At 41.9% G+C, this 21,296-nt stretch overlaps 2 protein-coding genes across 4 annotated transcripts in view; one reads left to right on the top strand and one right to left on the bottom strand.

Annotated features, from left to right (window-relative positions):
• MAIP1 (matrix AAA peptidase interacting protein 1) overlaps positions 1 to 920 on the bottom strand; it is an 8,740-nt gene extending 7,820 nt beyond the window's left edge. Inside the window, exon 1 of the mRNA XM_075284355.1 lies at positions 561 to 920. Coding sequence (XP_075140456.1) covers positions 561 to 839 — 279 coding nt within the window. The 5' untranslated portion in view covers positions 840 to 920. The remainder of the gene's footprint in view (positions 1 to 560) is intronic.
• TYW5 (tRNA-yW synthesizing protein 5) lies at positions 900 to 21,296 on the top strand. 3 transcript variants are annotated; one of them, XM_075284346.1, is made up of 10 exons: positions 900 to 1,014; positions 1,295 to 1,456; positions 3,986 to 4,074; positions 5,526 to 5,680; positions 5,756 to 5,825; positions 7,592 to 7,636; positions 13,563 to 13,700; positions 16,863 to 16,950; positions 19,755 to 19,871; positions 21,022 to 21,296. In XM_075284346.1, exons 2-10 carry the CDS (start codon positions 1,318 to 1,320, stop codon positions 21,276 to 21,278), a joined length of 1,098 nt encoding a protein of 365 aa, XP_075140447.1. In that variant the 5' UTR covers positions 900 to 1,014; positions 1,295 to 1,317; the 3' UTR covers positions 21,279 to 21,296. The 3 variants fall into 3 exon arrangements, with proteins under 3 accessions (XP_075140447.1, XP_075140448.1, XP_075140446.1); XM_075284347.1 differs by lacking the exon at positions 1,295 to 1,456; XM_075284345.1 differs by lacking the exon at positions 900 to 1,014 and having other exon boundaries at positions 1,029 to 1,456.

Raw genomic sequence — 21,296 nt, 5'->3', positions numbered from 1 at the left:
TGCCCTGTACTCTGTATAACCAATACTATGTCTCTCAGCGGTCTCTCCTCACTTGCCCTGTACTCTGTATAACCAATACTATGGCTCTCTGAGCAGGACCCCAGCAGCCTCTCCTCACTTGCCCTGTACTCTGTATAACTAATACCATAGCTCTCTCTCAGCAGCCTCTCCTTCTTGCCCGGTCCTCTGTATAACCAATACCATGGCTCTGTGAGCAGGACCCCAGCCCAGCAGTCTCTTCTCACTTGCCCTGTACCCTGTATAACCAATACTATGTGGCTCAGCAGCCTCTCCTTCTTGCCCTGTCCTCTGTATAACCAACACTATAGCTCTCTTAGCAGGACCCCAGCCCAGCAGCCTCTCCTCACTTGCCCAGTCCTCTGTATAACCAATACTATGGCTCTGAGCAGGACCCCAGCCCAGCAGTCTCTTCTCACTTGCCCTGTCCTCTGTATAACCAATACTATGTGGCTCAGCAGCCTCTCCATCTTGCCCTGTACTCTGTATAACCAATACTATGGCTCTGTGAGCAGGACCCCAGCCCAGCAGTCTCTTCTCACTTGCTTGGCCCCGTCAGTAAACTCTTCTACGCTGAAGTCCCGGTCCAGGTAGGTTCTGATAAGGAAGAAGTAGATTTTGGTCCGAAACCAGATGATGGGGTTCGGAACACCGACAACTACTACCCGGTTGGAGCCCGGGCTCTGACTGCTGTAGCCCCGCGTCACGGCTAGGAGGCCCGAGCACTGAGCCACCGGCGGCCGCAAAAGGGGAACAGGTAATAGTGGACATCTCGGTGACCTGACACAGACCCGAGACAACCGGAACACCGAGCGCAACATTGTGCACCCGTTAATGTGTCCCTCCCAGCAATAATCCTCTCACTCAGAGGTCCGACCGAGACACTGTAATCTGCTGCACACTGACAGTGGTCACGTGACGGTGATGCGATCAGAGTGCAGCGGCTCGTGCAGGAATGCTTCTTAGTGGCTGCTGCTGCTGCTTGTAGTGTGGAAGGTAAGAAGGTGCCGAGTACTGAGGCCTGCCGACACCCCTGATGTCACTGACCGACAGCTACAGCACTAGAGACCTGCTGTCAGGAAAGTCAGGTGTTCCACTTGTGGCCACTACGTGGCGCTAGTGAGCACTTATAATTTAAAGGGGTTGTCAAAAAACAGGCTGGGGTAGGTGAAAAAAACACTTGCCCTGTACTCTGTATAACCAATACTATAGCTGTCTCAGCAGCCTCTCCTCACTTGCCCTGTACTCTGTATAACCAATACTATAGCTCTCTCAGCAGCCTCTCCTCACCTATCCCCGATGCCTGTCAGCACTATCCCGTCCTGTAGCGCCATTGTTCTCTGCCAGCAGAAGTTCCACCAGCACGTGACAGGAGGAAATTGGGACATCACAGTCCAGGAGAACTTGCGCTGCAAGCAGCAGGACCAGACAGGGACAGGTGTTTTGGGTTTTTTTTGTTTGTTTTTTTTATCTCCCCAGACTAATTAAACAATAATATTTTAAACTAAACAAGATCTTTAAGGCCCAGTTCACATCAGTGTTCGGACCGTTCCGTTCCCCTATCTGCATGAAATATGCGGAAAGTCTTGCAAAAAGAACTTTTCTCTCACCATGTTTCGTGTAGGAAACCACGCAGATCCCATGATAAACTATGGGATCTGCAGGTTTCTTTAGGTAACAGGTTTCCGTTCTGGGGGGTCTCCACGCAGACTCCCTGAACAGAAACCTGAACTGGGCCTAAGGGAGTCTATCACCGTTCCCAGCTACTGTAATGCACTGGTATAATAATGTACATGTGATGAATACAATTCCACGGTGCTCTATAAATAAATAAATAATAATAATTCGAACCATACCTTTCAAATGTTGATGAGCCGCCGGGATGGTTGTAAAAACCTGTTTTAGGCTGAGGCCCCATGTTGCGGAAACACAGCTTTTTTTGTTGCAGTTTTTTGAGCCAAAGCCTGGAGTAGACTGAGCAGAAGGGAGAAGTATAAGACTTTTCTATATATGTCCCATTCCCTCTGTAGCCACTCTTGGCTTTGGCTCAAAAAAATGCAACAAAAGAAGCTACGTTTCTGCAGTGTGGGGCCTTAGGCTAAAGCCCCACGTTGCGGAAACGCAGCTTTCTTTTGTTGCAGATTTTGCTGCGGTTTTTTGAGCCAAAGCCTGGAGTAGATTGCAAAGGATAGAAGTATAAGAGCTTCCTATATGCGTCCCATTCTTTTTGTAACCATTCTTGGCTATGGTTCAAAAAATTGCAACAAAAATAGCTGTGTTTCCACAATGTGGGGCTTTAGCTGTAGGCTAAAGATGCTCCTGTAGTACTGTAGAAAAGCATGTGTTAACATGGGTTAAAAAGCAAATGTGTAATAACACCCTTATAGTCTGCATCTGGTTTTGGCTTCAAAACTGCATAAGAAAACATAATGCAGAAACTGATAGAATATGGGCGTCCTCAGACTGGGTTTCTCTTTGAAGACTGATGGCTTACCATTAAAATTAATAGTAACATCTGCAAGGGGTTACTGCAGTTAGAAACTGCATGCGATTCGAGGACTTTTCACCTCCTGGGGCACATGCAGTTTTATATACCGCTAGAAAACTGACTGAAGTGCACTGAATTCAGCACGCTCTCAGCTTTCCCGTTCTGTACCTCTGGTTTAGTGCTATCGGTGCCGGTACCGTAGCTCTTCACTGTCAGAAGGGACTTTCTGACAGTCAGTCAGGAACGCTCTTCCACACAGTAGCATCTATAGCGCTGTACTGTGAGAGGGGGTGTTGCTTTCCTCACCACTCTCACAGTACAGCGCAATAGGTGCTGCTGTGAGCAAGGGTGTTCCTGACTGACTGTCAGAAAGTCCCTTCTGACAGTGAAGAGCTACGGTACCAGCACCGATAGCTCTTCTCCGGGGGGCACAGCCGATAAAGTGCTGAATTCAGTGCACTGACGGCTTTTTAACGGTATATAAAACTGCATGTTCCCCAGGAGGTGAAAGGTCCTCTTTAAGAAGTATTAAAGAGGTTTTCCCATCTCCTTATTTCTGCAGTTCTCCTGTTGTCTCTTCTTCTCATTTCCTGTATTTCCCCCCCCCTCACCTGTCGCTGAACGGGACACTGAGGTATCACAATACTTATAGAGATCAGATAATAGGCACATGCTTGTAGAGAAGGGACTCAGTGTTATCTGTGTGTTTACATATAGAGATAACAGACTTTATCAGCAAACTACAATTAGCTGAACTGATTGTCCTGCTAGCAGAGCAGTGAGTGATGTCACTTGTCCTATCAAACAGGTCAGTGGTTATGGTAACGATGGGTAAACAATGGGAGCAATAAGCTCACATATCAGGCAAACAAAGCAGCATTTCTAAAACAATATATTTAGGAAAAATCTTCAATTTACGGTCAATGCCATTTTTCAAATCCTTATAGGAAAGTGTAATGCACCCTAAAGATTTCATTCATTTTCTGTGCTCACAGCAGCAGGTAACCATCTTGGTAAGATACATAATTATATGAGACTGAATTCTACACAAACTTTGCCAAATGTATAAAAAAAATGTCAATATTCACTTATAAAAAAAAAAACTTCCAAAAGAAAGAACCCAGGTGGCACCACTGTTTCACGTGTCCAGCATGTTAAATATCCTTTATAATATTACCAGCATGGAGGGAAAAAATAGATTACTGCCCAGATTGAGCTGGTGGTGCTCACTGAATGAAAAAGTATCAGTCCATATATCCCAAAACAAAAGAAAGTATCAGGGCACTCACCACCAGTGTCTTAAAAGTAGGATATATTTATTTCTTCACCTTTATAATATTGCGCATAACGGGGATGGCAGCGTTGAGCATAACATCAACAACCGTTTCGTGTGCTATATACACGTCTTCTGGCTTGACATATTCACTTATAACAATTGTGACTTGTTGGAATGATCTCTGTCATGTGTCCCATGTGCAGGTGGTATGGAGTATAGACCGACAAAAGTCTGTGTGCCTGAATACTCAGAAGTAGACAAACACAGGTTTCTACAGGAGATTTATAATGTGGTAAGTGTTTGCAATACAACTATGTAACCTACAGAGTCTTAAAAACAAACAGAAATAAGTTGTCTCTTATTCAAAGTAAAGCAAAGTCTTTCTAGAAAGAAATTGAAACCCTGCGGGATTTAAAAAACAGTTTTTGAAATCACAGCATGTTTACTGTGGATATATATTTTAATGTAGATTGTGAGCCCCATATAGGGATCACAATCTACATTTTTTTCCTATCAGTATGTCTTTGTAGAATGGGATGAAATCCACGCAAACACGGGGAGAAAATACAAACTCCTTGCAGATGTTGTTCCTGGCAGGATTCGAACCCAGGACTCCAGCGCTGCAAGGCTGCAGTGCTAACCACTGAGCCACCTAGTTTGCGACAATTCACTTCCTTTTTTGCAGAACAGTATTTAGTGCAACACATTTCGGATCTGGACTAGATCCTTTCGCAAATTTGCTGTTATTCAATAACATCTGTAACATGTTCCATGAAATTACACAAATAAAATAGTCTTGGAAAAAAAGAAAAAAAATTGCTGGGCTGTGAGGAACGCCCCCCCCCCCCCCCCCAACAGTACAAGGCTACGGAAGAGTACATTGAAGGGGAAAGATGGGGGGGGGTGTTCCTAACAGCCTACCGATGACACTGAGCTGTAAGGCCCGTCCTTCTGCGGATGGAGAGATATCGATGATGAAACTAACAGCACTCTTATCTATGGCAGCAGATATGAAAGGTCCTCTTTAGGGAATCGTACAGTGATTCAAGGTTGTAAGACCAGCTTGTACAAAGGGAGACGCCTGAAAGTAAAATTACACTCAGTCGGGCTCATCTGATCCCTGTGTTTGGCAGCATCCAGGGTCATGTTGTACATTTTGCATGTGTAATGTAAAAACCCAACCTAATGATCATTCAGCTGATAATAAGCCCATAAATAAAAGGCTTACCTCTAATGTAATGCATTATTGTGTTGTCCTATCTGTACACAATATATATAACATGGCCCCAGAGAGATCCATATCACATGGGCACCTAGTGCAAATGTGCATGCATGACATCCCACCTTGAAGCATAACCTTTGGGGTAAGGCTCCACTGCAACTTTCTGCAGAGCAACTTACCAATTTCTTTGTTGTCGACAGCTATGGTCTTGAGTATTCCTTGAGTATTCCTCTGAGAAGCCGCTGAGGTCACGCTAAAAATCATAGTGGCATCCGAGTCTAAGAAAATGGTGCTGATCTGCTCCAGTTATGTAAATCCAAGCAAAAAATGTAACAGAACATCTCACGTCTTACACGCTCTTAGTAGTTGGAATAGCACCTGCAAAAAGACACCAACGTCTTGACTTACATTGTGAGAAAAATATGGGGCTATCATGAAATGTAGGCAATTGTACAAAAATATTATCCCTGATGTAGGCACAGTAAATCCAATGTAAAGTATACTCCGCTTTTGTCTTCAAGAGAAAACCAGCTGTACTCAAAAACTTGGATTTGGGCGCTTGTAAAACCCAGTGGACTGTGGATTATATGAGCAGGAAGGGTGGTGGACGAGAGGTGAAGATCCACGTGTCTGAGGTACCCCAGATGGATTTCATCAAGAAGAATTTCATTTACAGGCGAGTTTCCCTGCATACATGTATACATGGATATACTACTCGTACAAGGCTGATAACCTGATTTCTCGATTTCAGGTCTCTGCCATTTGATGTATTTGTAAATAGAGCAGCTGAGAACAAACACAAAGACTTCTTTATCTCGCAGGTAATTCACATTACATTACATTGCTGTCATTTCAAATTTTTTTTCATTGTGTCATTGCTTGAAATTAAATTCTGACTGTTAAATAATATTTAACACTGACACAGGCAGCAAATCATCATGAACGTAGCCCCCACCCATTCCTGAGCAATCAGTGCAATTAGTTTTGGTGCCTGATATGCTATTTAGGCTATGTACTGTCAAGTGGTTGTGTCAGGCAAGGGGGTGTGATTCAGAGCTCCATTCGGAGGCAGCCAGTGTCGGTGCTCAGAATCCACACACCTTGTTTGTTCCTGCCTAACACGGCCCTTCTGACAATATAGAGTCTAAATAGCATATTTGGCACCAAAACTAACAGCACTTATTGCTCGGGAACAGGTGGGGGACTAGAGAATAAATTCCAACTGTGTCAAGAAAAATGTTTCTTCTCTGGATGCTGGGGTAAGGTGAAAAAAAAAAAATACGTCCCCAGTGTTTTTTTTTTTTGTTTTTTTTTTACTGTTTTTCACCTTCCCTGACCTCCAGAGAATTTGTTACATTCTGAAACCTATGCCATCTTATTTTTAGTTGTTTGAGGACTTGATTTTTATGAGACAAGTCATGTTTTTTAATGGCATTTTTCTGGGGTGCATATGACTTATTGATTAAATATTATATTTTCAACTGCTCACTTTACAGTATAAATAACATTACTCATATTCTGCGGATCAGAAGGGTTATACAGTTAAAAAATATTTTGTATTGGTATCTTCTAAAAGCCATAACGTTTTAATTTCTAGTGAAAGGGGTTGTCCAGAGAGTTTAGATTCTCTTACCTGATCCTAATATATTGTGTGGTATATTTTTCATTTTATTACTGATTATTACTGATGTATGTGCACCAGCACATTGCATACTGAAGTATTGGATTTGTAAGACTGGTGACTCTGTATCATAGGGCTTTCTTCTTACATTATACCTATATGGAAACCGCCGGCGTTTCTGTAGGTATAATTGACATGCTGCAATTTACAAAGATGTTTAGTGGGTACAAATGCAAATGGAAAATATGTCACGTTCCCTAATGTAGACACCCACTGTAATACCTATCAAAGGTCTAAATTATCAAGGTCTGATAAATCATATACATATGTTGGCACTTTTGTATACACCCCCAGTGTGCATAATGTTATATACACAGTCCAGTCACATTAATGTGAACACCTGTCAAAATCCAGAATAGCCACCTTTGGTAGAGCGGACCGCTGCGAGACCTGCAGGAAGAGAGAGGATGTTGTGATGACGTTCACTGGGATGTTGAGCCATGCCGACTCCAGTGCCGTGGCCAGCTGCGATAGGTTACATGGTTGAGCATCCATGGTGCGAGCAACCCTATCGAGGTGGTCCCACAGATTTTCGATTGGGTTCACGTCCAGGGAATTTGCTGGCCAAGGGAGTACGGTAAACTCATCCCGGTGCGCCTTGAACCAAGCACGTACACTGCGAGCTTTGTGATACGTCACACTGTCCTGCTGGTAGATGCCATCATCCTGAAGAAAAACAATTCACATGTAGGGGTGAACATGGTCCACAAGGATAGATGCATACTTGTGTTGATCCATCGTGCCTTCCACAATGATGAGTGCACCCAGATGGCTGATGACTGGTTATTTAAAGTTGATGTCAAAAGTAGGTGCTTGGTCACATTAATATGACTGGACGTGTATCTGTAACAGGATGACCTTATTAATTTCCTGCACACTCAGCATTTTCAAAACTTTTTCCATTAGGATGAAAAATATTATCTACGATCTTTGGGTGAAGACCCTCGCAAGGTAAAAAGTAAGCATTATATTTATTCAATTAAACATTAGTGTAAGGCCTGGAACAACATACATGCTTGCTATGTTTTATACATTACTTATTTTATTGGTCCAAAAATGAAAGTACAGTGATATTTTTTGTTTTGCAAAACCAAAAATGCCCCCCGCAGGGGCAACATGATGACCCAGTGGTTAGCATTGCAGCTTTGCAGCGCTGGAATCCTGGGTTCGAATCCCACCAGGAACAACATATGCAAGGAGTTTCAGTATGCAACATCTCCTTGCATACTGAGATGTAACCACAGAGGCAGCAGACCTTGACACACACATCAAATCAGCGAATTGGTTCACAGAAACCCCTGCCAGGAGCACATCAACAATCGCCCAAATCTCTGTCACACCCCTAAAATAAACAGATTGTTAGAACAGTCCAACTTATAAAGTTTATCAGCCGCCATGTATGTTACTCAACAGAGAAAACAGCAGGTGTTACTGGTGATGTCAGGTGTGTCAAGAACAGTTCAACTTGACTATGTGACAATAACTAGGGGTATTCTAGATATTTTCTCAAATTCCTGTATGTACAAGGAACTCAAATACTGAATTTACGTCCTCCCGCACTGTGCTATACATGTTCCGTCTGTAAATCAAGTGAATACAGAAGCTGTACCCCTGTGCTTACCCGAAAACGGTGACAGTTTAACCCCTTATCATATAAACTCAGAGTAGGGGAGTATAACCTACCCAAAATGGGACGTATTAAAATATAGCCTTTATTGGTTCAGTTAAAATACCCAAAGGAACAAACAAACAAAAAATTCCCCATTAAAAAAGAAAGAAAGGAAAGGAGAATGGACAGAGTAGTGTGTCTCTGAAATTGCTATGTCAATTGGACAGCATTCACACCTAGCAGCTACTAGAGAACCACAGTGAGCAATCTGATTTACTTGTATGGAATCTCACAACACTCCTGCACTTGTGTCCATATCATTAACACTTTGCTGTTCACTGGTATCGGTGTACTGCTAGGCTAGTCTTTGCTTTCTGATAGCTAATTCCTCCTTCTTAACCACTATTGTATTAACCCTTTTCTCATGCTAATAGTGCACTAGGTATCTTGCTTGTATAGCTGAGTAGGGAGAAGTTTACTGACTCACATATATCAGGGAATCATTCAACTAACAATAGGGCAAGCTAGACACTTATCTCGCCCATTCTACCACCTCAATCTGTCACCTGACCGGTTTCAATGTCCCTTTACTATCGGACACATCATCAGAGGTGTCATTTCTATTGTTTCTTTCTGACACTGGAGTATGCTTTGTATATTCAGTATAGCCCCCAGCCCCTGTCAGCATTGATAACAGCCGGGGGAGGGGGGGGGGGGGGCTGGGGGCTATACCAGTGAACAGCAAAGTGTTAATGATATGGACACAAGTGCAGGAGTGTTGTGAGATTCCATACAAGTAAATCAGATTGCTCACTGTGGTTCTCTAGTAGCTGCTAGGTGTGAATGCTGTCCAATTGACATAGCAATTTCAGAGACACACTACTCTGTCCATTCTCCTTTCCTTTCTTTCTTTTTTAATGGGGAATTTTTTGTTTGTTTGTTCCTTTGGGTATTTTAACTGAACCAATAAAGGCTATATTTTAATACGTCCCATTTTGGGTAGGTTATACTCCCCTACTCTGAGTTTATATGATAAAAAAATTTTTGGGTACGCTACAAGAATATTAATAATCTAAAATAAAACAGTTTAACCCCTTCACTCACTGAAGGCACCATACTCAGGGGTTTCTGACAACCTTGCCTCACAAACTTCCTACAGTCAGTCCAGGAGTCATAGAAAGGTCTTGTTATGGTGGGGATGATAAAACGGACTGCTTTTACTGAAGACAGACACATTTCCTGCAGCGCTTTAGACAGAAAGTTTGTGGAGTTCTCCTCCGCGGACTTTCTGTTACAATTATATCTATGGGGAAAGCCCGACATTTCCGTAAATATAATTGACATGCTACGATTTCCAAAACCATGGAAATCGCGGTATGTCCGCATGGCTGTTTGTACCGTATAGTGGGCATGGGATTTGCTTGAATCCCATCCACTTTGCCTGTACTGTAAAACATCGCAATTTTTTCCGATCGTGGCGTTTCCGACCCATGGGGCCCCGGCCTTAAAGGGATTGTCCAAATTTTAAAAAACTAAGTCTAGTTTTAATTTTTCAGTAACAGGCAAATTTTGTCCATGGGCATTAATGTCTGATATCAAAGCTCAGTGATCAGTGAGGGAAAGATTAATTCTGCTTCAGCTTTGCACCACGGACAGCCAGAGGAGCGGAAAATGTAGATGAGATGAGGGCAGAAGTCTGCTTCAAGTTCCTTCTCCATTTCAACTGTGTGAACATACCCTTAAAACTGTGGCTTTTTTTTCGAATTTTATGCAATATATAATACTTTTGTGTCAAAAAGACAAAATTGTTGGTAAGTATAATACCCTTTATTGGCTAACCAAAAAAAAAAACACATTTCAAAGCTTTCAAAGCACAAAGGCTCCTTCTTCAGGCATCTAAATATGAATGATTATAGAGGACCTTTCACCTCCTGGGACACATGCAGTGTAATACAGCGCTAGAAAGCCGCCATTGTTCTGAATTCAGCGCATTGTCAGCTTTCCCCTTCTGTGCCCGCGGTGAAGAGCTATCGGTGCCGGTACCGTAGCCCTTCACCGTCAGAAGACTGTTTCTGATAGTCTGTCAGGAACACCCTTCATCACAGCAGCGTCTATTGCGCTGTACTATGAGAGCAGTGAGGAACGCTCCCCTCAGTACTTGTCCATAGAAGGGTCATTCCATATCAAGTGATCCAAATAGGAATATTTTTTTTACCTGACGTCTTTAGATTTTTTTTATTTTTATTTTTTATGAAGTACAACTTAAGTTAATTACAAATAAAAAGTTTTGAATTTTTTTCTTCATCAGTTAATTTTTTATAGACTTCTAAAGTTTTGAAAAAGGGTGAATTTTGGCCTGGTATGGCTTTACATTTTTTAACATATCTTGGGCTAGAATTAAGATAAATAGGTGGGAGAGGCGTCATTTTTCTCAGAGCGGTACCGGCTTTCATTTGATATGTCACAAGACGATGTTTCTTTATATTTTGTTTTGGAGAAATCAAATTCAAAATTTTGATGCGCAATTGTGAAAAAAATGTATGTTTTAAAATTGTGAAAAAATGCATTTGTGTTACTTGTGTTCTTGGTTATATTTGTACAGGTTTTCAACTTGGGACCAAATTGGGATCAATTTTTTTTTTTTTTTTTTTTAAGCCTTGAATCATCTGATTTTATGTTTGTGTGAGCTTCTTCCTTTTTTCTTTTCAAATAACAACTTGCTGAATTCAACATTTATAAGCAACAATAAAAAAACATAAAAAACAAATCCTGTAAGTGCCAGAACAAATACATCTTATCATCAGAACACAACTTGTTCAGCATTTTCAACCTGAATGCATTGAACAAACCGAAAGAAAAAAGCTGCTCATATCCTCAAGTGGGATTGTCTAAATCAGGGGTTCGCAAACTGCCGGCAGGCGTGCATTTATAATGAAGCTCCTGGGGAGCTCGGGCCAGGCAATGGAGCACACTTCACTTTACCTATTGGAGGGCACCGCTCCCGATATCTGTGCGACCTGCTCTGCCACCGACCCACTGTTTAAAAAGTTTGAGGACCCCTGGTCTAAATAGTCTCATCCTAATTATATGTTAACAAGAGTACAAGAACCAATATTTATAACACCTATTTCTACATGTAACAATTGTTTTTTATTATATCACTAAACATGTAATTTATTAAGAAAAATAGTCCAGTAGATAAATCCTCATTCTATAAAATATGAACTAATTAAACAATTAATAGGACATTTTTAAACTACTGGCCTTTTATCATCATCTTCTTGTGGTTATCTGAGGTGAACTACAATAAGTGTCCTACCAGAAACACTCCTCTGAGAGAGATGGTCCCACTCTAGTGTCATATTACAGGACCTGTATACTGCTAGTCTTACACTAGTTAACATTAAAATTTTGTGAGGTGGATCATTCTCTGTACATATCTCACATATAGACCCCACACTTTTAGACCACAGGCTGAACAGATCTGAATTCAAGATTTTCGGAATGACACTGTAATAGTTATATTTTAAAATATTATCCCATCGAGATCCCAACTTGAATTTTGGTACAGATGTGGCTAAGGGCATAGCAGGCCCATGTGCATTTTTGGAAATTTTTAAATAAAACGTTTTTTTCGGAAATGCTTTTTAAAATTTTGCGTTTGCGTTCACATGGGTAAAATATTAACAAAGATACTCTTGTGACATATTTGGTGAAAGCCTGTATAGTTCTGAGTAGAATGGCGTTTATTTTGTTTCTCTCTCTTTTTTCTAACCTAAGTTATGAGGAGAAATGTAAAGGCAGGCAACACAGAAATTCGCACTTTTTCTGAACTTTGAAAATCAATTAAAAATCCAAATAAATTTCTAGAATTTTTTTTTCTTCACATTTTGCATTCTCTGACACACTATTACCAAATAACAAAATCTCAAAAGAATTAAAAATATAGAGGGAAAAATCATTGGTTCGCTTGACACGGAATGACCCAGAAGAGCACTATCAGGAGGGGAAGGAGGCGTTCCTCACCGGTTACAGTACAGCGCAAAAGGCGCTACTATGAGGAAGGGCGTTCCTGACTGACTGTCAGAAATGCCCTTCTGACAGTGAAGAGATACGGTACCGGCACAATAGCTCTTCACCGGGGCACAGAACGGAAAAGCCAATAGTGCAATGAATCCAGCGCACTGACGGCTTTCTAGCGGTGTATTAAACCGCATGTGTGCCAGGAGGTGAAAGGTCCTCTTTAAGGTTAGGTTCACATGTGCACTCTGTGAGCGCTAAGGGATTCTGTTCACCATTCAGCTTGAAAAAATTTTGGGGCGGTAACTGCGCAAAAAAAACAGGCAGAGTCCATTATAGTTTCTGGGGTCCACGGGTTTCCGTAAGTAACCAGTTTTTAAGCGGATTGGGTTTCCAGAAGCAGATCCAAAGACCGGAAACGCAAGCACAGAAGTGAATCTAGAGTGGGGCCCCAGCGGTGGCTCAGTGGTTAGCACTGCAGCCTTGCAGCGCTGGAGTCCTGGTGATCAAATCACGCCAAGGGCAAAAAACCATCTGCAAGGAGTTTGTATGTTGTCCCCGTGTTTGCATGGATTTCCATGCCATATTCCAAAGACATACTGAGAGGGAAAAATGTACATTGTGAGCTCTATGTGGGGCCCACAATCTACATAAAAAAAGATGTGAACCTATAGTCAATTGTAAATGCATCATTAATTTGTAAATCCCTGAAGAAGGAGCCTTTGAAAGCTTGTAAATGTAATTGTTCTGGTTAGTCAATAAGGGTATCATACCTGAAACACTTTTGTCTTTTTGACACAACAGTATCAAATATTGTATGATTGGGGGCCACATGGTGGCTCAGTGGTTAGCACTGCAGCCTTGCAGCGCTGGAGTCCTGGTGTTCAAATCCCGCCAAGGGCAAAAAACCATCTGCAAGGAGTTTGTATGTTCTCCCTGTGTCTGCATGGATTTCCATCCCATATTTCAAAGACATACTGATAGGGAAAAATGTACATTGTGAGCTCTATGTGGGGCCCACAATCTACATTTAAAAAAAGAAAAAAAAAAATATTGTATGATTGTTTTTTCCGGGTAACACTTTACCAAACTATTTTTCTCTGTACTAGACAATTTTCTAATACGAAGAATAGGTATATTAATATTGTAGTAGTGAGAGTAGTTATAGGTTTTTGTAAAAGACATGTCCCTGAACATGTACGCTCTCACACAACCTTCTGTTTTCTTGCCACTATTTTCTATACACAGGATATTGCAGACATCAGTAAACAATTTCCAGAGTTGGCAGAAGACATTCGAATTCCAGAATTCTTTGAGAAAGACCAATTCTTCTCCAGTGTGTTTCGTATCAGCTCCCCTGGACTACAGCTCTGGACACACTACGATGTATGATAAACTATAGAAATATAAGCATGTGGGTCAAACAGCAAGCTCTGCAAACAAAGTAGATACAAATGCCGCTCAACTTCAGACAACTGAGCAAATCAAATTGAAACATGTATTTAAAGATGATTTCCTCCCAAAATGTAAAATTGTTCATATAAGTAAACTAGAAGGAAATTAGAGCAGTAGCCAACATTTTCAAAGTTATTTTTTTATAGAAATATCAGCATTTTGTATTTCGTTTCATCTTCTGTTTATATTAGTGACAACAGAAAGTCCAGCCATGTTGGTTGTCATTTTTTACTTGCTTCCCCGTAACCGATTGTAAAACTCTTTACAGCATCATTTTTGGGGAAGGTGTGTTAACTTCCTTCTGCTCTTTTCCATTTTTGGCAGGTAGAAAACTTGGCAGCAAAATAACCCCAAAGAGGGCAGGCTTTAACCCTTTAATGACGCAGGGTAGTTTGTACGTTAATGCTCGGCGACATTTTTCATATTTTCCTTCCCCACCTTCCAAAATTCATCATTTTTTTTATTTTTTTGTAGACGTAGATAAGTAAGGGCTTATTCTTTGAGTGAAGAGTTGTACTTCGCCACCGTTTTGGGGTACATGTAATGTTAAAAGCGGTAAAATAAAAACCAATACATAATGCCCATAATATGCTATTATATGCCAGTGATAGGTGATGCTCTTGACATCATGTAGAAGAAGGACTAACAGCACATTCAGATTACTTGCAAGTAGGGTTGAGCCGATCTCGACTTTTCAGGATCGATTTTAAAATCCGATTTCCGATCATTTTTCATTCGAACCCGATCTCAATCCCAATTCCGATCCCAATGCAAGTCAATTGGATTTTTTTATTAATTGGAGATTGGATTTTAAAAGCAATCCTATTCACTATACAGCATGGAATCTAACAATTGTTAGAATCCACGCTGTGTAGTGAATCACTAACGTAGCCAGAGGATTTTTTTTTAATCCTCTGGCTACTTAGTCCCTCCTGGTGTCCACTTACATCCAGAGATGGTTGGTCCGGTGCCTTCCTTCTTCTTTGCCTCGCTGCCGCTCCACGCTTGTTTTCTCCCTTCGCTGCCCCCTCCCTGCCAGGTTAGGAGAGTGTGGGCGGGTACTGGGAGGGGAGACGTCACATCTCCCCGCCCTGTACCCACCCACACTCTCCTAAGCCACAAGCCCCGCCTACCTAGCACTTTAAACACTAACCTGGGAGGCGGGGCAGCGAGGCAAGAAGACTGCAGCGTGGAGCGGCAGCGAGGACAAGAAGAAGGAGGGCACCGGAGCAGCCATCTCTAGAGCTAAGTAGCTGCTAGAGATGTTTAGTTTAGCCTCCCATTCGAATGAATGGAGGCAGCCGGCGCACAGGGGGTTAAGGCTGTACAGCACTACACCCCAACAAGCATTCTGCCAATGCTTCTTCTGGAAGGTGTGGGGGTGGAGGAAACATCATATTCAATAGGGTCAGTTGGGCACTGTTGGTGTCCGCTGATTTAGAAATGTATATGTGTCTGTTGTTCTGGTCCTATGATGGAATAGAACAAGACACCTGGGTGCAGATGTGAACATAGTGTAACGTACACTCACCGGCCACTTTATTAGGTACACCTGTCCAACTGCTCGTTAACACTTAATTTCTAATCAGCCAATCACATGGCGGCAACTCAGTGCATTTAGGCATGTAGACATGGTCAAGACAATCTCCTGCAGTTCAAACCGAGCATCAGTATGGGGAAGAAAGGTGATTTGAGTGCCTTTGAACGTGGCATGGTTGTTGGTGCCAGAAGAGCTGGTCTGAGTATTTCAGAAACTGCTGATCTACTGGGATTTTCACGCACAACCATCTCTAGGGTTTACAGAGAATGGTCCGAAAAAGAAAAAACATCCAGTGAGCGGCAGTTCTGTGGGCGGAAATGCGTTGTTGATGCCAGAGGTCAGAGGAGAATGGCCAGACTGGTTCGAGCTGATAGAAAGGCAACAGTGACTCAAATAGCCACCCGTTACAACCAAGGTAGCCAGAAGAGCATCTCTGAACGCACAGTACGTCGAACTTTGAGGCAGATGGGCTACAGCAGCAGAAGACCACACCGGGTGCCACTCCTTTCAGCTAAGAACAGGAAACTGAGGCTACAATTTGCACAAGCTCATCGAAATTGGACAATTGAAGATTGGAAAAACGTTGCCTGGTCTGATGAGTCTCGATTTCTGCTGCGACATTCGGATGGTAGGGTCAGAATTTGGCGTCAACAACATGAAAGCATGGATCCATCCTGCCTTGTATCAACGGTTCCGGCAGGTGGTGGTGGTGTCATGGTGTGGGGAATATTTTCTTGGCACTCTTTGGGCCCCTTGGTACCAATTGAGCATCGTTGCAACGCCAAAGCCTACCTGAGTATTGTTGCTGACCATGTCCATCCCTTTATGACCACAATGTACCCAACATCTGATGGCTACTTTCAGCAGGATAATGCACCATGTCATAAAGCTGGAATCATCTCAGACTGGTTTCTTGAACATGACAATGAGTTCACTGTACTCCAATGGCCTCCACAGTCACCAGATCTCAATCCAATAGAGCATCTTTGGGATGTGGTGGAACGGGAGATTCGCATCATGGATGTGCAGCCGACAAATCTGCGGCAACTGTGTGATGCCATCATGTCAATATGGACCAAAATCTCTGAGGAATGCTTCCAGCACCTTGTTGAATCTATGCCACGAAGAATTGAGGCAGTTCTGAAGGCAAAAGGGGGTCCAACCCGTTACTAGCATGGTGTACCTAATAAAGTGGCCGGTGAGTGTATATAATGCTGCCCTATACAATAGTTTAAAAGAAAGTGAGAATGCTGCTACCTCATCTGGTCCATTGGCAGACCAGAACGTAAAAAGGGCTTTTACATCATTAACATACATCATAAACGTCTGGTAGAAGGAGAGTTATGTATACAGTGCGGCTCAGTGAGCTTGGCTGTTTCCACAATCCTGGCCACCTCTTCCACCAATCACAACATGGATTTAATGGCTGGTGGCCACACGGAGGGGTCAGTGCAAGTTCTAGAGGTGGGAGCTGCATCTGTCAGACACTGATGGCATATCCTACTTACTATCCTTGATGTGCTACCTTTGACTTGAGAATCTTGTACTTGTAGGTCATGGATAACTTGCTGATTCAGGTGACTGGAACAAAAAGAGTGGTCCTCTACAGTCCACGGGATTCTCCATATTTGTATTTATCAGGTAGAGAAAATAGAACATTATTGAATAATATTTTGTTGGTCTAACACTTGTATGGAAAGCAGTTGAAATAACTCGTGGAAAGAACCGTAATGCGTTCACGCCGCGTTTTTTTTCCGCAGACTTTAGCGCTGCGATTACGAGCCATGGGGCCTTAGCCTAATAGTACAGTGTATGCCGGGTCTTTAAAGATGGTAGTTGCTCTGCATAAGCACAGCTGCTATTAGCTTACTTTAATCATGGGTATTGAAGGCCAGGGACCCCTGACTCTTCCCCCTTCAATAAAGAAAATGGCCTCTAGGACAGGTCCCCATCGGTTCCGTACCTTTATCTTTGCAGGTTGTCTCCCGCACACGTAGACCTTGTCCTCTGACAGTCGGAAGCATTATGAAGGCTCCCAGGCTTGTCAATGCATTATAGCTATTGAGGCTGATCTATGATCAGCCTCAATAGCTACAGTCCTATGAAAACGTTTGGGCACCCCTATTAATCTTAATCATTTTTTGTTCTAAATATTTTGGTGTTTGCAACAGCCATTTCAGTTTGATATATCTAATAACTGATGGACACAGTAATATTTCAGGATTGAAATGAGGTTTATTGTACTAACAGAAAATGTGCAATATGCATTAAACCAAAATTTGACCGGTGCAAAAGTATGGGCACCCTTATCATTTTATTGATTTGAATTCCCCTAACTACTTTTTACTGACTTACTGAAGCACAAAATTGGTTTTGTAACCTCAGTGAGCTTTGAACTTCATAGCCAGATGTATCCAATCATAAGAAAAGGTATTTAAGGTGGCCAATTGCAAGTTGATCTCCTATTTGAATCTCCTCTGAAGAGTGGCATCATGGGCTACTCAAAACAACTCTCAAATGATCTGAAAACAAAGATTGTTCAACATAGTTGTTCAGGGGAAGGATACAAAAAGTTGTCTCAGAGATTTAACCTGTCAGTTTCCACTGTGAGGAACATAGTAAGGAAATGGAAGACCACAGGGACAGTTCTTGTTAAGCCCAGAAGTGGCAGGCCAAGAAAAATATCAGAAAGGCAGAGAAGAAGAATGGTGAGAACAGTCAAGGACAATCCACAGACCACCTCCAAAGAGCTGCAGCATCATCTTGCTGCAGATGGTGTCACTGTGCATCGGTCAACTATACAGCGCACTTTGCACAAGGAGAAGCTATATGGGAGAGTGATGAGAAAGAAGCCGTTTCTGCACGTACGCCACAAATAGAGTTGCCTGAGGTATGAAAAAGCACATTTGGACAAGGCAGCTTCATTTTGGAAACAAAAATTGAGTTGTTTGGTTATAAAAAAAGGCGTTATGCATGGCGTCCAAAAAGAAACAGCATTCCAAGAAAAACACATGCTACCCACTGTAAAATTTGGTGGAGGTTCCATCATGCTTTGGGGCTGTGTGGCCAATGCCGGCATCGGGAATCTTGTTAAAGTTGAGAGTCACATGGATTCCACTCAGTATCAGCAGATTCTTGAGAATAATGTTCAAGAATCAGTGACGAAGTTGAAGTTACGCCGGGGATGGATATTTCAGCAAGACAATGATCCAAAACACCGCTCCAAATCCTCAGGCATTCATGCAGAGGAACAATTACAATGTTCTGGAATGGCCATCCCAGTCCCCAGACCTGAATATCATTGAACATCTGTGGGATGATTTGAAGCGGGCTGTCCATGCTCGGCGACCATCTAACTTAACTGAACTTGAATTGTTTGTCCAAAATACCTTTATCCAGGATCCAGGAACTGATTAAAATCTACAGGAAGCGACTAGAGGCTGTTATCTTTGCAAAAGGAGGATCTACTAAATATTAATGTCACTTTTCTGTTGAGGTGCCCATACTTTTGCACCGGTCAAATTTTGGTTTAATGCATATTGCGCATTTTCTGTTAGTACAATAAACCTCATTTCAATCCTGAAATATTACTGTGTCCATCAGTTATTAGATATATCAAACTGAAATGGCCGCTGCAAACACCAAAATATTTAGAACTAAAAATGATTAAGATTAATAGGGGTGCCCAAACTTTTTCATAGGACTGTATGTAGCGAATCTCCCATAGATTGCTATACAGTTGTATTGCATTCTATGGAACTTGCAAACAAATGATTGCAGTTACAGGATGTCAGAATATGCCGACTTTTAGAAAAAAAATTTTTGCAAAGTTTTAGATTTTTGTTATGACGTTAAAATGAAAATAAAACTTTATAAACCTGGTATTTCCAGAATCGTACTGAAACATAGAATACAGTTGACATGTCATTTTGACTGCAGATTGAACGCTGGAAAAACGAAACCCATAAGAAAGTTGCACAAATGCAGTTTTTTTTTTCAAATCCACCTCATTCAGAATCTTTTTCCAGCTTCCCAGTACATTGTACAGAATAATAAATGGAAGCATCATGAAAAATTATTTGTCCCACAAACATTAAGACCTTATATTGCTCTGTGAAAGGAAAAACAAAAAAAGTTATGGGGTTTGGAAACCTCAAAAAATTCAGGCGGAAATTTTCGGCGGGAAGGGTTTAAAGGTTGTGCTATGGCAGATGTTGGGAAGAGGTTAATATTGACTTTTTTATGATGCCGCAGCTCCTGCCTTTACTTCTAATATTGGGATGGACATAGTTGTAAGCTGCAGGCTATGGGGTCTCTAGATCTCTGTTAGCTGTGATATGAATGCCAGGAAAATCCGCACAAATTCCTTTTACACTTCTGATATAGTTTTATATCTCCATTAATAAAGTATCCAAATTAGAACTTGTTCACTTTTCTTTTCCTAGGTGATAAATCAGAAGTGTTAGATGTAGATAATCCAGACTTGGTCAGATATCCTCTTTATTCACAAGCTAGAAGATATGAATGTACCTTACATGCTGGAGATGTGCTGTTTATACCAGGTTAGTGTTTTCCTGTTACCTTGCCTGGTGGATAAAAGGCCTCAGAAAAAGACGTGAATTATGTTTTGTTTCTGCTGCCTAGATACATGTCACAGTGTTTAAAGAGGACCTTTCATATCCTCGGGGACATGCGGTTTTATATACTGCTAGAAAGTTGACAGTGCGCTGAATTCATGAGGAACGCCCCCCAGGAGGGAGGGGGCGTTCCTCACCGCTCAGTGTCGTGGCTGGGCGGTAAGGAACGCCTCCTCACAGTATAGCGCTATGGACTCTACTGTCAGGAGAGAGACTCTACTGTTCCCAGCTAGACTGTCAGGAACGTCCTTCTGACAGTAAAGAGCTATTGGTAACAGCTCTTCACCCTGAGCACATAACGGGAAAGCTGATAGTGCACTGAATTCAGCGCACTGTCGGCTTTTTAGCGGTATATAAAAGTGCATGTGCCCAAGGACATAAAAGGTCCTCTTTAAAGAGGATCACTCCATCAACACCATTTGCATCCTATAATAGGTGTCGCTCCACTGATTGCAGCACTTTTTCTCATGTTCCTGAGCAATAAGTGCTGTTAGTTTTGGTGCCTGATATGCTAATTAGTCTCTCTAACGTAAGGTGGGTGGTGTCAATCAGGAGTCGGGAAGGGGTGTGATTCACCAAGGTGGAGAATGTCAGAGATAAGAATCATGCCCCCTTGCTTGCTCCTGCCTGACACCACCCACATGACATTAGAGAGACGGATTAGCATGGTCATTCACATGGACCATCAAAAATATAGATGTGTGAATAACCCTGTAGACTCCCCATTTTGTAAACTGCCATTCCATGGCCACTTTTCCTGCTGTGTAAATAGATCCTACAACCATTTCTCATTGTTAGGTGCATTCATGTAATGTGGTTAAAAGTGATTCAGAAAAACAGCATGCAGGTTTGCTGCAATTTTTTTCATGTTACAAGTGTAAAATATTAAATAAATGTGAAGAAACTACACCGCAAAATCCATCAAAAACTAACAGTTTTACACATACAAAATTTTGATGCAAATTTCAACGCAGCTTTAACTGTAGTGCCCTGCACTGTGTGAACGCACCCTGACTATACATTGATTAGTAAGTGGTATCTGCTCCGTTAACCTTCTTTCTTCTTCTTGGTTTAGCCCTCTGGTTTCACAATACAGTTGCTGAGGAGTTTGGAGTCGGAGTAAATGTGTTTTGGAAGCATCTACCATCTGAATGTTATGATAAAACAGATACGTATGGAAACAAGGACCCCACAGCGGCTTCAAGAGCCGTGCAGATTCTGGACCGGGCACTAAAAACACTCGAGGAATTGCCTGAGGAATATAAAGATTTTTATGCTAGGAAAATGGTATTGCGGATACAGAGTAAAGCCTACAGTACAAACTATGAATAAAATTTGTTATACCGAGTA

This window comes from Leptodactylus fuscus, chromosome 8, assembly GCF_031893055.1.
Source record: "Leptodactylus fuscus isolate aLepFus1 chromosome 8, aLepFus1.hap2, whole genome shotgun sequence".
NCBI lineage: Eukaryota > Metazoa > Chordata > Amphibia > Anura > Leptodactylidae > Leptodactylus > Leptodactylus fuscus.
Note: the sequence above shows the minus strand (reverse complement) of the source record. Positions and strands in the feature narration are given on the sequence as shown.

Bases quoted from the DNA above. Each gene is read 5' to 3' on its own strand.
- TYW5 (XM_075284346.1), top strand. From the start codon at position 1,318: ATGCCTGTCAGCACTATCCCGTCCTGTAGCGCCATTGTTCTCTGCCAG. The intron at 5,681-5,755 runs GCGAGTTTCCCT...TCTCGATTTCAG, and splicing joins AAGAAGAATTTCATTTACAG to GTCTCTGCCATTTGATGTAT. The intron at 13,701-16,862 runs GTATGATAAACT...TTGTACTTGTAG, and splicing joins AGCTCTGGACACACTACGAT to GTCATGGATAACTTGCTGAT.